Source organism: Macaca mulatta, chromosome 5, assembly GCF_049350105.2.
Source record: "Macaca mulatta isolate MMU2019108-1 chromosome 5, T2T-MMU8v2.0, whole genome shotgun sequence".
NCBI classification, from domain to species: domain Eukaryota; kingdom Metazoa; phylum Chordata; class Mammalia; order Primates; family Cercopithecidae; genus Macaca; species Macaca mulatta.
Window position 1 is genome coordinate 57,782,886 of NC_133410.1, and position 17,005 is coordinate 57,799,890.

General features: G+C 40.0%; 1 protein-coding gene across 1 annotated transcript; it reads left to right on the plus strand.

The window, feature by feature from the left end:
- Positions 1-6,221: 6,221 nt before the first annotated feature.
- CXCL10 (C-X-C motif chemokine ligand 10) lies at positions 6,222-7,742 on the plus strand. Its single transcript, NM_001032892.1, is given in 4 exon segments — positions 6,222-6,282; positions 6,836-6,962; positions 7,197-7,286; positions 7,724-7,742. Coding segments are annotated over 4 exon segments (297 nt in total).
- The last annotated feature ends 9,263 nt before the right edge of the window (positions 7,743-17,005 follow it).

Genomic DNA, 17,005 nt, shown 5'->3' on the forward strand with positions numbered 1-17,005 from the left:
GAACCTTTATGCCTAGCTAAGGGATTGTAAATACACCAATCAGCACCCTGTGTCTAGCTCAAGGTTTGTAAATGCACCAATCAGTGCTCTGTGTCTAGCTAATCTAGTAGGGACTTGGAGAACTTTTATGTCTAGCTAGAGGATTGTAAATGCACCAATCAGCACTCTGTGTCTAGTTGAGGGATTGTAAACGCATCAATCAGCACCCTGTCAAAACGGTCCAATCAGCTCTCCGTAAAACGGACCAATTAGCACTCTGTAAAACTGACCAATCAGCAGGATGTGTGTGGGGCCAGATAAGGGAATAAAAGCAGGCTGCCCCAGCCAGCCAGCAGCAACAAGGTTTGTTCTTTCACTCTTTACAGTAAAGCTTGCTGCTGCTCCCTCTTGGGGTCCGTGCCACCTTTATGAGCTGTAACACTCACCGTGAAAGTCTGAAGCTTCACTCCTGAAGCCAACAAGACCATGAACCCACCAGGAAGAATGAACAACTCCAGACGCGCCACCTTTAAGAGCTGTAACATTCACCACGAAGGTCTGAAGCTTCACTACTGAAGTCAGCGAGACCATGAACTCACCAGAAGAAAGAAACTGTGAACACATCTGAACATCTAAAGGAAAAGACTCCAGACACACCATTTTTAAGAACTGTAACACTCACCGCAAGGGTCCGCGGCTTCATTCTTAGTCAGTGAGACCAAGAACCCACCAATTCCAAACACGATAATCTAAAATATGGAATAACATGCACTACTGAACTACATTGTATCTCAAGATTCCTCTTCTGAAAAGACAACCAATGATCAATCAATTAAAATTAAAACTACACATTTTCTAAAGATTTTGATTAAAAACAGAACAAAATATCACAAAATTCTAATTTATTTTGTTGAAATATCTTATTTATGGGAAGGAGAAAGAAATGCACCACACTTCCCCCAAACACATTTCCTTTATTATAATGTCCTCCAATTTTGTCTCTTCCTCCAAATGATGAAATCTGCCATATTTGTAAAAGTCTTCTCAAGTGCATGAGTTCAGAAACACTGAATAGCCTAAAATGTATCCAAACAGAAGCTATTCTGAGCCCCTCCCTCCTCCAATGCCATGATGATTGTTAGGGTCTACCACCCACTTTGCCAGCACTCATTTTGCCCTCTGCTTAGGCTGGCTATGAAAGATGAGACGCATGGGTAATCGAAAAGTATATAACCAGTATTACCAAACACCGTGAGCTGAGGGAATCTTTTGAGAGCTCAGAGTGAAAACTATGAAGGGGAAGCTTTGCCCTCCTCTCCCATACTTTCCAAGGCACATTCTGCACCAGCTGAGGGGATTCCCAGTCCACAGAAATCACTGATGTCCTCCTGCTCACTTTTTAGAAAATTTCTTCTAAGCACAACAGTTTCCGGGAAAGCATTTTTTCCTTGGTCTATGCTCATTAGTCTGTCAGGGCAGACTGTTTCTTTTTTTATGCTTGTCTTTTTTGGCCTGATGCCATAATCAGAGGCTTAAAGATAAATCAATAGCAACTGAAACAGAAACTAAAGCGGGATACTTCCTTGATTTTCATTTTCTTTCAAAACTGTACTCAGATCAGTGAATTCTAGGAAAGTTAATATACCATAAACCTTGCAAAAATTGAGAGAAATATATAAAAAGAGTTATCATTTAGATTTTTATTTAAATGACACATGCAGTCTTGGTTTTGGGTGAAATAAGTAATAGTGGTCTTGCTACTGTCTCTAAAAGTTTGATTTTTTTTCTAAATGATTTTTCCATGCTGATCACATTTGTCAGGTTTCTACCCTGAGCAGACCCCTCATTTAAAACGAGAAGGGTCCTTCGTTTGACTCTGCTCACCATGCACTGTTCTGATACTAATTCAATTTCATAGGTAATCTGATCCTGGGAAAGGGGTGACTTGGATACCAAAACCAATCATCCTACTCACTGAAAAAGTTCTCATTGTAAATGGATACACAGTCTTTTAATTTTCATCTTAGTCTCTTTTAGATTTTGTTAGCAGAGTTAACTCTCTGAGAATATGCTTACCGTGGATGACTAGGAAAAATGAGAATTTCTGGACTGGAAAAACTAAGGACCAGATTTTACAGAATCCTAACAAGGCATTATCACTCCTATGAGACCACCAATCTTCCTGACTGGTTAGTTGGCTTCCCCCTTTGCCATTTTTTAATGACATTTATCTGTAATTGCACAAGCTTTCCTCTCCTGGCCACTTATTTAAGTAAGATTCACACTTTATGGCTCATCTGAGGTCTTTTTTTCTGAGGGATCTTCTGAAAACTTCTGACCTTAATGAGTACGTATAGTCTCCTATGAACCTCCACGTTATTTATTTTCTATACCACTCATTTGGTACTGATCATAAAGGCTTTTTTTCTTTTTTATTTTTTTTTTGAAGTGGAGTTTCACTCTTGTTGCCTAGGCTAGAGTGCAATGGTGTGATCTCGGCTCACTACAACCTCTGCCTCCAGGGTTCAAGCGATTCTCCTGCCTCAGCCTCCCACGTAGCTGGGATTACAGGCACCCACCACCACGCCCGACTAATTTTTTGTATTTTTAGTAGAGACAGGGTTTCACCATGTTGGCCAGGCTGTTGTTGAACTCCTGACCTCAGGTGATCCGCCTTGGCCTCCCGAAGTGCTGAGATTACAGGCGTGAGCCACCATGCCTGGCCCATAAAGTTTCTCTTATTGATATTTATTGTTTCATAGTTTTTGGTCTTCCCAATTAGAATGTAAACCCGTCAAGGATAAATATTGGATCTTATCCCTTCTAGTATTCCCTGAGATTAGCTTAGTTCCCTACACAAAGTGCACAGAAAATAATGAGAACAAGTCTACTTCTCCTTCTTCTAACACTGTCCATGGCCATATACATAATATGCACTGAGGAGATTTGCATTCCTGCATTCATTCATTCAATCTTTAATTACAGATAAAAAGCAGTGAATAATTAAGAAGCTTTTGGGGGCACCACTCTATATTTACCAGAGTTCTTGGAATGAAGAGTCTGTCTTATAGCTAGCTGAGAATATCTGTATTGATTTTACCTAACTAAATCTAAACTAACTTCTGGGGAAATTATAGTCTTCTTAAATTAAACTTGGTTCTTAAAGCTAAGGAAAACAATAATACTCATGTTCAAATTCAGAAATCTGATGAACCAACAGAAATACTTCTTGAAATACAATCCTTGTATGCTGTTACTTAAAGTCTGTAAAGATTCATTCATCTACCCTTCTATCCAATATTTACCAAATGCCTCTCATATGCATTTCAGTTCCCTGTTCTCCTGGGGCATACATTTTAGTGTGGAGAAACAGACATTACACTAAAAAAACAGAATGAACTGAATATCAAATAGTATGAAATGCCATGTAGAGAATTAAAGTCACGTCTGCTTCAGATTGTGTGACAAGAGAAGGTACAAGCCAGCTAAAATCTAAATGTCCAGAAGGAACACTCTATGTGACAAACAGGAGGAAAAGCATTCCAGATGGAGAAAACTGCCAGTGTATGGGCCACTGACCGGATTGTAGTGGTTGAGAAGGAATGATATGAGGTTGGACAAACAGGTAGCACCCAGATCATAGAGGACTTAGTAAAGCAGCTTAATTAGAAATTTAGATTTTATTCTAAGTGGAAGTTGTTTGAGGTCTTAAGCAGCAGAGTGACATGATCACTTAGGTTTTTAAAATAAAAAAAGTAAGCGATCATGTTCCACTGCTACATATGTACCCCACAAAATGAAAGCATATGCCCAGAAAAAAAATTACACAAAAATCTTCGTGGCAGATTTATATATAATAACTGAAATCTGAACACAGTCAAGGTGTCCATCAACAAGAAACAAACTGATATGTTTGTGCAATGGATTACTATTCATCAATAAAGAGAAACAAATTACTAATTCATGCAACTACATTGATGAATCTAAGAAACATACTGAGCAAAAGATGTCTTGCACAAAAGAGTATATACTTAAGTGGTTCTATTTATATGAAGTTCTAGAACAGGTAAAAATAATCTATGGTGAAAAAAATAGAAGAGTGGCTGGGTCAGGATAGAAATTATAAGGATAAAATGAGTCAATATGGTCAATATTCATAAAGCAGTTCAAACAATGTCTGGCACACAGTTAATGTAATACAATGTTTAGTAAAAATCAAATATTTTATCCCTAATAACAGATTTTTAGTCCATTTATCAAGTATCTCCTTTTTACATTGTCTTCTATATGGAGACATCTTAGCTGACAACTCAGATACTAACTAAAATAAAACCATCACCATCTCTTGTTTTGATTGGTTAATCTTGAACTTCTCCGGGCCTCTTCCATTCATGATGTCAGACATTTCTCTGAAATTTGTTGGCATTCTATTCACAGGCAAATGTTTGTTCTGCATAAACAGACATGGAAGCATCCTTCCATGTCACTATTTCTCATAAGCCTTTCTCTCATCAGAAGGAACACCTCTTTGCTAGGTGAAAGTCTTTCGGGTTCTGTCAGTCTCTACCTCACCTCCCTCTCTTTTGTCTTTCCAGTTTCCCACAGCTAATTCCGCTGACTTATTCCCTTGAAAGCTTAGCTCTATTCTAGTCCCTAGAACAGATTAACATGGGAGTCAGCTCTCTAGCAAACTCCATTTGCCCCAAGCAACTCACTCTCTGTTCCAATGATGAAGTTCCTGCATTTGAGGATCCATGTCTTGTGTGTGCCCAGTTTGCAGATACAGGCTTTATTCTTGGCCCCTGATACCAGGTTCTGAGACAGTATCTGCCAGGTACAGTAGCCTCATCCTAGGATGGAAGCTTTTCCATTCCCTGACCAATCCCTGCATTGTTGCAGCCCAGCTGACTATGAAAAGAACTCCCATATATTTTCCTAGGTTCTAAATATCACTTGCCTCAGATCTCTCATTGCAGGGTGGTGCCTGCTTTTGAAACAGTAATTCATCTTGGATTCCCTGTTATTAATCATTCGCAAAGAATACAACCAAGGACCACTATATCCATGGATTCTGTTAAATTTCCACTTTCAGGTTCAACATGTGTTCCATTATATGAGTATCATGTGTTTCTACTGCTGGCTACTATAAATAATCAGCCAAGTACTATTGAATGCTAAGAAATTAAGTTTTGCCACAATTCATCATCCAGTTAAAATTGTGCCAATTTCAGTTATCATTGTTACTAGCTCAATGGCTGACACATTTTTTCTTTTCCTTTGCATTTAACAGTCTCTTGCAGTTGAACCCCATCTTAAATCAACCTGTTTCCCTCCTGTCTCAAGCTGCTTTCCCAAGGTCTGTCTCTATGCATACCTCCCCTTTTAAATTCATTTCCTCAAAAAGCACCCTTTGTTTTTTACAATAACCCTAAGATAGCTATGAATCCTTTTCTCCCACCATCCTAGATACCATCTTATGATGTTTTCATTCAGGGACTGCTGTAGGACATGAAACTTGTTTTAACACACCAGAAATTAGATACCCAAATGAGCAGTGCCTTCCCTCAAAATAGTTATGTTGGAAGCTGTTTACTTAATCTAATGGTGTTATGAATGAACAAAGCATTTATTGAATTATTTAAAACTTGCCAGTTCCATATCTTTGACCTTGTCTGAGCAAGCCAATCCTATTACTTTATAGTATTTGATCAAGGAGCACTGTCCAGGTAAATCACTGTTCTAATAATCAGGCACAACTTGCTGTTACCAAAAAATTAGGTTTACCTATAAAGGATGAAAAATTTCTATTACTGGGGATATTTTTAAAAATAGCCTCTGAAATTAACTATAAAAGTTTAAGTGTTGAGAAAAAGCATAGTTAGAATGGATTGCAACCTTTGTTTTTTTCTATATGCAATTAAGTTCTTTTTTTCAAGAAACAGTTCATGTTTTGGAAAGTGAAACCTAATTCACTATTACCAAAAAAAGAGGGGCAGAGGGAAATTCCATACTTGTAGACTACAATAAACAAACATAATACCTTCGATTTTGCAACATGGGACTTCCCCAGGAACAGCCAGCAGGTTTTGCTAAGTCAACTGTAATGTTATCCAATCAGAATTAGGGAGGGAAAATGCCTTTGCAGATAAATACGGCACACTCGCCTCACGTTTTCTGAGACATTCCTCAACTGCTTAGACATATTCTGAGCCTGCAGCAGAGGAATCTCCAGTCTCAGCACCATGAATCAAACTACCATTCTGATTTGCTGCCTTGTCTTTCTGACTCTAAGTGGTATTCAAGGTAAGGAACATCAAAGGATACTTAATTTGTAAAATGAGAAATAGGAATAGGTATAAATTCTAAAAATACAGAAATAATGTATTTGTAAAAGTTTCACTGCATGTTTATAAATAAGAGGGAAATAAATAGAGATTCCCTCAGATCATAAAACTTATGTGAATTGAAGTGAGAAAAACAAATAGAATAAGAGAAAGAGAAGGAAAAAGGGAAGGAGGACAGAAGAGATGGGGAAGAGGGAGGATAGAGAGAGAAAATGAGGGAATGCGGAGAGAGATGAGATAGATACTTCCTTACCTAACTAAGCTCAATGAACCACAGGAACAGTGTTTAAGGGTTTGACTTTATAATCAATAAGCTGCAATTCTTTTCTTCCAGATAATCAACTATTTAATCATTTACAATTGTGTTGTGATGCGATTCATTCCTCCTCAGATTAAGTGACTGTTTGCTAATATGGGGATATAGGTTCTGCTAAATACCACCAGTCTACATTAAATGTCTAACATGAACACTGTGCTAACTTTCTCTGCTGTTCCTTTCTCTTTTCCTACAGGAATACCTCTCTCAAGAACTGTACGCTGTACCTGCATCAGCATTAGTAATCAACCTGTTAATCCAAGGTCTTTAGAAAAACTTGAAATTATTCCTCCAAGTCAATTTTGTCCACATGTTGAGATCATGTGAGTGAAATCCCATCTGATTATCACTTCCCTGGTTGTAATTATATACTGTATTAAATATGTAATGATAATAACAAAAGATCAGTAAGGGTTTATGATGATTATAAAACTAATGTACAGCAAACAAAAACATGCAGAGTGCAACTTAAATGTCGGACTTCAGAACTGTGTATGCCATCTGTTTTATTGACCCAACATTGTTTTAAATATTTTCATCCCTATTTATTTCTGCAGTGCTACAATGAAAAAGAAGGGTGAGAAGAGGTGTCTGAATCCAGAATCTAAGGCCATCAAGAATTTACTGAAAGCAGTTAGCAAGGAAAGGTAGGTTTGCTTTTGCTTGCAGAATTGCTCTTAGGAAATGGCAATCTTGGGAGTCAGAAATACTTGCATTGTGGTTTGCTTTGCAATCACTGGTTTAAAAGTATGTTACCACCATGCCCTCTCCTACCTCCATTTATTTAAATGCTGAGGCACCATCTTACGTGGTAAGTATTAGAAGTTACCCTGATTACCTGTCAACCTTAAAGTACAGCTATAACTATCTAAGCAAAACTGACACATTTTCCCCAAGTCTTTCATGGCTTTAAAAAAAAGCAGCCCCTGTAATCCATAATGAATGCATAGCAGCAGGAAAGCTCATCACATCCTTTACCTGAGGATCTTTGGGTTATCTATGAACTGAATATGTTCCAAGCAAAACCCAGTCTGAAGTCAGAGTCTGAATATCACACTTTTATGTCCCCTTTCTTTTCTTACAGGTCTAAAAGATCTCCCTAAAACCAGAGGGAAACAAAGTGCTGCCAAGAATGGACCACACAGAGGCTGCCTCTCCCATCACTTCCCTACATGGAGTATATGTCAAGCCCTAATTGTTCTTAGTTTGCAGTTCCATTAAAAGGTGACCAATCATGGTCACAAATCAGCTGCTACTACTCCTGTAGGAAGGTCAATGTTCATCATCCTAAGCTACTCAGTAATAACTCTACCCTGGCACTATAATGTAAGCTGTACTGCGGTGCTATGTTCTTAGTGGATGTGCCAAGTCCTAACCCTGCTTCCGGTATTTCCCTCACCTTTCCCATCTTCCAAGGGTACTAAGGAATCTTTCTGCTTTGGGGTTTATCAGAATTCTCAGAATCTCAAATAACTAAAAGGCAATCAAAATGATAATACAATCTGCTTTTTAAAGAATGCCCTTTACTTCATGGACTTCCACTGCCATCCTCCCAAGGGGCCCATATTCTTTCAGTGGCTACCTACATACAATTCCAAATACATACAGGAAGGTAGAAACATCTGAAAATGTATGTAAATATTCTTATTTAATGAAAGACTGTACAAAGTAGAAGTCTTAGATGTATATATTTCCTATATTGTTTTCAGTGTACATGGAATAACTTATGTAATTATGTACTATGTATCAACAAGTAACAGGAAAATTTTAAAAATACAGATAGATATATGCTCTGCATGTTATGTAAGATAAATGTGTTGAATGGTTTTCAAAATAAAAATGAAGTACTCTCCTGGAAATATTGAGAAAGACTATCTAAATGTTGAAAGACCAAAAGGTTAATAAAGTAATTATTAACTAAGATGAAGTGTCTTGTGTGTCACTTGGTTGGGATATTTATTTCATAAGAAATTTAGATTGGAGAATCCATGGCCTGGAGAGGAAGGCGGGATGGGCAGAAGACAAATGAGTTGGAGAATTACCACTCTCTCTCCTTCCAACTGTAATCTTCTGAAAGGCTCATCATATAAGATCCTACAGAACTAATGTAGCATAACAGAGCTTGGCCTAATCTCCAAACCCCTATAGTCAGATTTCTTTTTTTTTTTTTCTTTCAATCTCTTATTTTTTTAGACACAGGGTCTTCCTCTGAGTGCAGTGGTGCAATCATAGCTCAGTGCAGCCTCAAACTCCTGGGCTCAAGTAATCCTCTGACCTCAGCCTCCAGAGAAGCTGGAATTACAAGTGCAAGCCACCACATCCAGCCCAATAGCCAAATTTCTCTAAGATGTCTCCACTTGAATATCCCATAGGAACTTTAAACTCCGAATTAATTCTCCTCTCCCTGAGATCTGTTTCTCCCCCTCTATTCTATGTCCTAGTTTAATTGTACCATCATCCAATCAGTTTCCCAAACTAGAAACCTAGGAGTAATTCTATACTACTTCTTCCTCCCCTCCCACATCCAATTACTTACTAAGAAGATCTTCACAATACATTTAGTTGGCAAATTATTAGCATCTAGAATATGCAAAGAATCTCCATAGATCAAAAAGGAAAAGACAAGGCTGGGTGCGGTGGTTCATGCCTGTAATCTCAGCACTTTGGGAGGCCAAGGCAGGAGGATTGCTTGGGCTCAGGAGTTTCAGACCAGCCTGGCAACACAGTGAGACCCGGTCTCTACCAAATTTTTCTTTTAAGCTACTCAGGAGACTGAGGCAGGAGGATCACCTGAGCCCAGGGGTCTGGGGTTACAGTGAGCTATGACTGCACCACTGCACTCCAGCTTGGGCAACCGAGTGAGACCTCATCTCTAAAAGAAAAAAAAAAAAGAAACAGAAGTGAGTAAGAATTTAGAATTTCACAAAAGCATAAGCCCCTAACATGCAAATATGTTCAACCTCATTTGTAATGAAGGAAATGTACATTCAAATCATTATGAAATAACATTTCACACCACTAAACTGGCAAAACTTTTAAAGTTAGATAATAGCAAGCATTACCAAGGATGCAAGGCAATGAGGAATGCGCTTCCACTGCTGATGAAAGAAAAAATAGCTATGACTACTCTGCAAAACAGTTTGGCATTATCTCGTAAAGCTAAACACTGGCATACCTCATGCTCCAGCAATTCTACTCCTCTGTATATACCACAGATACTCTTGCAGGTATTTTTTTTTTTTTTTTTTTTTCGAGACGGGGTCTTGCTCTGTCACCCAGGCTGGAGTGCAGTGGCACGATCTCAACTCACTGCAACCTCTGCCTCCTGGGTTCAAGTGGTTCTCCTGCCTCAGCCTCCTGAGTAGCTGGGACTACAGGCACACGCCACTATACTCAGCTAATTTTTGTATTTTTAGTAGAGACGGGATTTCACCATGTTGTCCAGGATGGTCTAGATCTCCTGACCTCGTAATCCACCCGCCTCAGCCTCCCAAAGTGCTAGGACTACAAGCGTAAGCCACCGTGCCTGGCCAAGAACTGCTTTTTTATCAGATTGAATTTTTTTTATTTAATGAGCTTCAATGTACAGTACACTGATCATCTTCCCAGAAACAATAAAATCTGTTGTAGTATAATTTTAACACAGTTCATTCAATTGCAAGTACATAGTTTAATTTTTAATAACGACTGTATTTAAAAACTCACATAATTCATGAAAATCTAACCATTAGCTCTCCCTAGCCAATATGAGCCATCAGCAGAATAGTACTGCCTTTATTCCCTGTAAATATTCTACTTTTCTTTTTTACTCCTTTCCTGGGTATTCCAAAAACACACTTAGTTCTAATCTTTTTTATATTTTTCATCTTTTGGTGGGGCCATTTTTTTTTCCCATGACTTCATTGGATTACTTCCTTTCTGGAATATGTTCTTTTTTTTTTCTTTTTCCTTGAGATGGGGTCTCACTCTGTCACCCAGGCTGGAGTGCAAATGGCGTGATCTCGGCTCACTGCAACCTCCACCTCCCAGGCTCAAGCAATCCTCTCACCTCAGCCTTCCAAGTAGCTAGGACCACAGGCATGTGCCACCACACCTGCTAATTTTTTGGGGGCATTTTTGGTAGATAATACAAATATGAGGCTTCACCAGGTTGACCAGGCTCGTCTCGAACTTCCGAGCTCAGGCGATCTACCCACCTCGGCCTCCCAAAATGCTGGGGTTATAGGCACGAGCCACCATGCTCGGCTCTGGCATATGTTCTCCATTTGCTTTGTTCAGATTCCCTTTTATGTGGCAATGTAAAACACAGTAAACTTGGCATTCCATTCGTAGCACAGGGAGACTTTTCATGGCATGCTACTTTGTATTTAATACTTCTTGAAATTTTTCTTTCCAACTTTTATTTTAGGTTCAGGGAGTACACATGCAGGTTTGTTACATGGGTAAATTGTGTGTTGTGGGGGTATGGTGTATAGATTATTTCATCACCCAGGTAATAAGCATAGTACCAGACAGGTCGTTTTTGGATCTTCATCTTCCTCCCAACCCCTACTGTCAAGTAGGTCCCAGTATCTATTGTTCCCTTCTTTGTGTCCATGGGTACTCAATGTTTAGCTCCCACTTATAAGTGAGAACATGCAGTATTTGGTTTTCTGTTCATGTGTTAATTCGTTCAGAGTGATGGCCTCCAGCTTCATCTGTATTGCTGCAAAGGACATGATTTTGTTCTTTTTTAGTATTCCATAGTGTATATGTACCACATTTTCTTTATGAAGTCCACCGTTGATGGGCATCTAGGTTGGTTCCATGTCTTTGCTATTGTGAATAGGGCTGTGATGACATACGTGTGCACGTGTCTTTATGGTAGAATGATTTACATTTCTTTCGGCATATACCCAGTTATGGGATTGCTGGGTTGAATGGTAGTTCTATTTGAAGTTCCTTGAGAAATCTCCAAGCTGCTTCTCAAAGTGGCTGAACTAATCAGTACCTCTTTCAGTGATAGGAAGTTAAAACCAGGTAGGAAAGATGGTCTTGAATTGCCAATGCCACCCCTCTCCCTTTCCCTGGCAGTGGCCATGTGGCACAGAAAGATAGTCTGTGTGCTTGGGGGAACCCAGTGCTGCTCTGTCAGAGTGGAAAGCAAAATTAGGCTGAACTCAGTTGATGCTGATGGAGGGAGCATTTAGACCAGCCCTAGGCAAAGGGGAATCACCCATCCTAGTGGTTAGAAGTCGAGTTTTGGCAAGTCTTGCCTCCGCTGGCTACAGTGCTCTGGGGTCCTAAATAAATCTGAAAGGCAGTCTAGGCCACAAGGATTGCAACTCCTAGGCAGTCCTAATGCTGTGCTGAAGAGCCAGTGGACTTCGGGGGTGCACAACCTAGTTGGGGGAACATGACCTAGTGAGACACCAACCAGGGCAGCACAGAGAGTGCTTGCACCGCTCTTCCCAATCCCAGGCAACACAGCTCACAGCAATAAAAGTGACTCCTTCCTTCTGCTTGAGGAAAGGGAAGAGTAAAGAGGACTTTGTCTTTCAACTTGGATACCAGTTCAGCCACAGTAGGACAGGGTGCTGGGCAGAGTCATGAGGCCCCTAATCAAGGCCCTAGATCCTGGACGACATTTCTAGACATGCCCTGGGCCAGAAGGGAATCTGCTGCCTTGAAGGGAAGGACCCAGTGCTGGTAGGATTCATCACCTGCTGACTGAAGAGCCCTTGGGCCCTGAATAACCAGCAGCAATACCCAGGTAGTACACAGTGGGCCTTGGGTGAGACTCAGACAGGCTGGCTTTAGGTGAGACCCAGCACATTCCCAACTGTGGTGGTTATAGTGAGAGATTCCTTCTGCTTGAGAAAAGTAGAAGGAAAAGTAAAGGGGACTTTTTCTTGAAGATAGGTACCAGCTCAGCCACAGTGGAGCAGAGCACCAAGCGGGCTCTTGGGTCCCCAATTCCAGCCTTGGCTTAGATGGCATTTCTGGACCTGCCCTGGGCCAGAGGGCAGCTCACTGCCCTGAAAGGTGAGTCCCAGGCTGGGCAGCATTCACCATAAGCAGACTGAAGAGCCCTTGGGTCTTAAGTGAACATTGGTGGTAGGTAGCCTGGCAGTACATCCCATGAGCCTGTGGTGACGGGCATGAATAAAAGGCTCCTCTGCCTCTGGAAAGGGGAGGGAGGAATGGGAAAGACTTTGTCTCATAGTTTGAGCGTCAGCTTAGACACAACAGAATAGTAGATATCTAAGGTTTTTTGACTCCAGTCCCTGGCTCCCAGACAGCATCTCTGTGCCCATCTGGTGCCTGGGAAAACTTGCTGCTTGCAGGGAAGGATATAAGCCTGGCTGACTTTTCCACATGCTGATGGTAGAGCTGCAGGGCCTTGAGCAAACACAGATGGTAGCCAGGCAGTGGTTATAGTAACATGCCTTGGGTGAGACCCAGTGCTGTGCTGGCTTCAGGTCTGACCCAGCACAATGCCAGTGGTGGTAGCCACAGGGGTGCTTAGTGTCACCCCAACCCCAGCCCCAAGCAGCTCAGCACAGAGACAGAGACTTCATTTGTTTAGGAGAAACTAAGGGAAGAGAACAAGAGTCGGCCTGGTAATCCAGAGAATTCTTCCAAATCTTATCTAAGACCACCAAGGAGGTATCTCTTTGAGTCTGCAAGAACTACAGTATTACTGGGCTTTGGGTATTCCTAATGCAAATATGGCTTACACAGCAACGCTCAAGTATCTTCAAATATCTGGAAATACGTCTGGCAGCAAACTTTTCAATGGAAACCTTACAGGCCAGGATAGAATGGCATAACATATTTAAAGTGCTGAAGAAAAAGCATTTAACCTAGAATGGTATATCCAGTGAAAATATCCTTTAGACATGAAGGAGAAATAAAGACTTTCCAAACTCATTCTATAAGGCCAGTATTAACCCTGATACCAAAATCAAAGACACATCAAAAAAGAAAACAACAGGCCAGTATCTCTCATGAATATTGATGCAAAAATCCTCAATAAAATACTAACAAACCTAGGCCAGGCATTGTGCCTATAATCCCAGGCCAGGCTTGTGCCTATAGTCCCAGCACTCTAGGAAGCCAAGGCCAGAGGATCGCCTGAGCCCAGGAGTTCAAGACTAGACTGACCAACATGGCAAAAACCCATCTCTACAAAAAAATACAAAAATTAGCTGGGCATGGTGGCGCATGCCTATGGTCCCAGCTACTTGAGAGGCTGAGGTCGGAGGATTGTTTGAGCCAGGTTGAGGCTGTAGTGAGCCATAATCATGCCATTGCACTCAAGTCTAGGCAACAGAGTAAGGCCGTGTCTCAACAAACCAAAGCAAATCAAACCTTGTATACATATAAGCTCACTAGGCCAGAGCTTAATACATTTACATTTAAAGTAATTACTGATAAGGAAGGTTTTACTTTGACTTTCAGCTACTGAATTTTTTAAGAGTCTTATTTTTCTGTTCCTCAATTTCTCCATTACTGCCTTTTTTGGTATGTAGCTGAATTTTTAGAGTGTACTGTTTTGAGTCCCTTCTTTCCTTTTCTGTATATTTTTAGTTATTCTCTTACCGGTTACTTTGGGGATTACATCCTAAACTTGTAACATCCTAGTTTGAATACCACCTTAGTTTCAACAGTAAACAAACACACTCTGCTCCTATACATCTGCATCCTTCCCCTTTGACAATTATTATTGTCACAGATTACAGCACTGTGTGCCCATTAATACAAATTTATAATTATTGTTTTATGCATTTTTTAATTCATGTAGGAAAAATGAGGAGCTACAAACCAAAAGTGCAATAATACTGGTTTTTATATTACCTACATAGTTACCTTTACCAGTATTATTCCTTCATATGGCTTTGAGTTAGTATCCTTTCATTTCAGCCTGCAGGACTGCCTTCAATATGTTGTGGAGAGCAAGTCTACTAGTAAAAAACTCCCCCTAGCTTCTGTCTATTTATGTCTTCATTTCTTTTTCATTCTTGAAGAGTGGTTTTGCCAGATATAGAATTCTTCATTGACAGATTATTTTTTCTTTCAGCACTTTAAACATGTTGTTTCACTGCCCTCTTGCCTCCTTGGTTTCTGATAAGAAATCAGCTGTTAATGTTATCTAGGATCCCTTGGATGTATATGATGAATCACTTCACCTGCTGCTTTCAAGATTCTTTGTCTCTTAAGGTTTGACAGCTTGACTATTATGTATCTCAGTGTGGATCTTTTTGAGTTTAACTTGCTTGGAGTTCACTGAGCTTCTTGATTCATGTATATTCATATGTTTCATTGGATTTTGGAAGTTTTCAGTAATTATTTCTGTGAATAGTCTTCTGTCCCTTTCTCTCTCTTCTCCTTCTGAAACTCATATTATGCATGTATTAGTCCACTTGATGGTGTCTCATAGGTCTCTTCGGCTCTGTTCACTTTTCTTTTTTTTTTTTTTTTTTTTGAGACGGAGTCTCGCTCTGTCGCCCAGGCTGGAGTGCAGTGGCCAGATCTCAGCTCACTGCAAGCTCCGCCTCCCGGGTTCACGCCATTCTCCTGCCTCAGCCTCCCGAGTAGCTGGGACCACAGGCGCCGCCACCTCGCCCGGCTAATTTTTTGTGTTTTTAGTAGAGACGGGGTTTCGCCGTGTTAGCCAGGATGGTCTCGATCTCCTGACCTTGTGATCCGCCTGTCTCGGCCTCCCAAAGTGCTGGGATTACAGGCTTGAGCCACCGCGCCCGGCCCACTTTTCTTCATTATTTTTTCTTTCTACTTCTCAGCCTTGAAAATTTCAATTACCCTATCTTCAGATTTGCAGATTCTTTTTTCTGCTGGCTCAGAACTGCTGCTGAACCCATCGATTAAATTTTTTCACTTCAGTTTTGCACTTTTCCGCTCCATCATTTCTATTTGGTTCCTTTTTTATAATTTCTATCCCTTTATTGTTATTCTCATTTTGTCTGGTTTTCTTTTGTTTTTTGTACATGATTTCCTTTAGCTCTTTGAGTATATCTAAGACAGCTGATTTAATATCTTGGTCTAGTAAGTCCAAAGACTGTGCTTCCTCAGGGACCTCACCTTAACTTAACTACCTCTGTGAAAACCCTATCTCTAAATACAGTCAACTTCTGAGGTACTGGCGGTTAGGTTTTCAACATAAGCATTTGGTGGGGGAGCACAATTCAGCCCCTAACTTGCATTTTCTTTTTTTTTTTAATTATGAAAGAAATTAATTTAACAAAATGGAAAAAGCAAATATTTTCACTAAAAATGCATTGGAGCTTCCTAATCAAAATATGTAAAGAACTGACAGATATTTACAAGGTCAATACTCCGACTCTACTTGACGAGTGGTCTTGAAAAGGTAGGAAATGAAGACATTAAACCAATACAAAGTAAAATATCAATTTGTAAAGAAAAGGGAATTAACACTAGTCTCTAGTGCCAATTTTCACATGCTAAATGAACAAAAGTAAATAAAATGACAAGAGGATTGTGAAACAGATACATCTACATACTGATAGCCCAATCTTTCTGGCAAGCAATCTGTCAAAATGTTACAGAAGATACAGAAACGTTTTTAACCCTTGTCCCTATAGTTCCAAAGATGAGAAATATCCCCAGAGAGTAAAATCTTTTTTAAAACAGTAAGAGCACTGTTGTATTACTGAGACATTATTGGAAACAACTCAAAGACACAGCACTGAGAATGAAGAGGCTAGAAATATGAGAACATTTTACAAATATATAAACTATGTAGACACAAGGAAATGTTCAAGTAAAACAAGATTAAAGACTGGGGTCAAGGGGCAGATGTATATACAGGGGGGTGTGTGTGTGTATAAATCTCATGTCATTCCCTTAGTTAAAATTCTGCAGTGTCGCCTCCCCACATAGAAATTCACAAGGCACTTCATCATGTTGTTCCTGTCACATTTCTAGACCAATTTCTCACCACTCCATTATTCATTCTACCCTCCACCCTTGCTAAAGTACTTGCAGCTTCTCAAATTTGGCATACCTTCTCCCGCCTCTTGCTTAGAATATTCCCCCACCTTCTTCTTGTAACAAATTCCAGCCAATTCTCCCTTTCAGACCTAACTCAGACAGCTGTGTCTGACCTAACTGTGTCTCCCTTTCAGACCTAACCCATCAGCCAGAGTTGTGCACTTCTCTGTACCTCCAATTATTCTGTACAATCCTTTATCATACCACTTCTTCTATAATAAGTGTTAATGTACATGCTGTTTTCCCCCACTGAACTGTGAGCTCCTTGAGGAAATCATTGTTCATATATGTGTCCTCAGAGTCTAGAACCATAAGAATAAAAGTTTCGTGAATGAAGTGAATGATAAACAGTAAA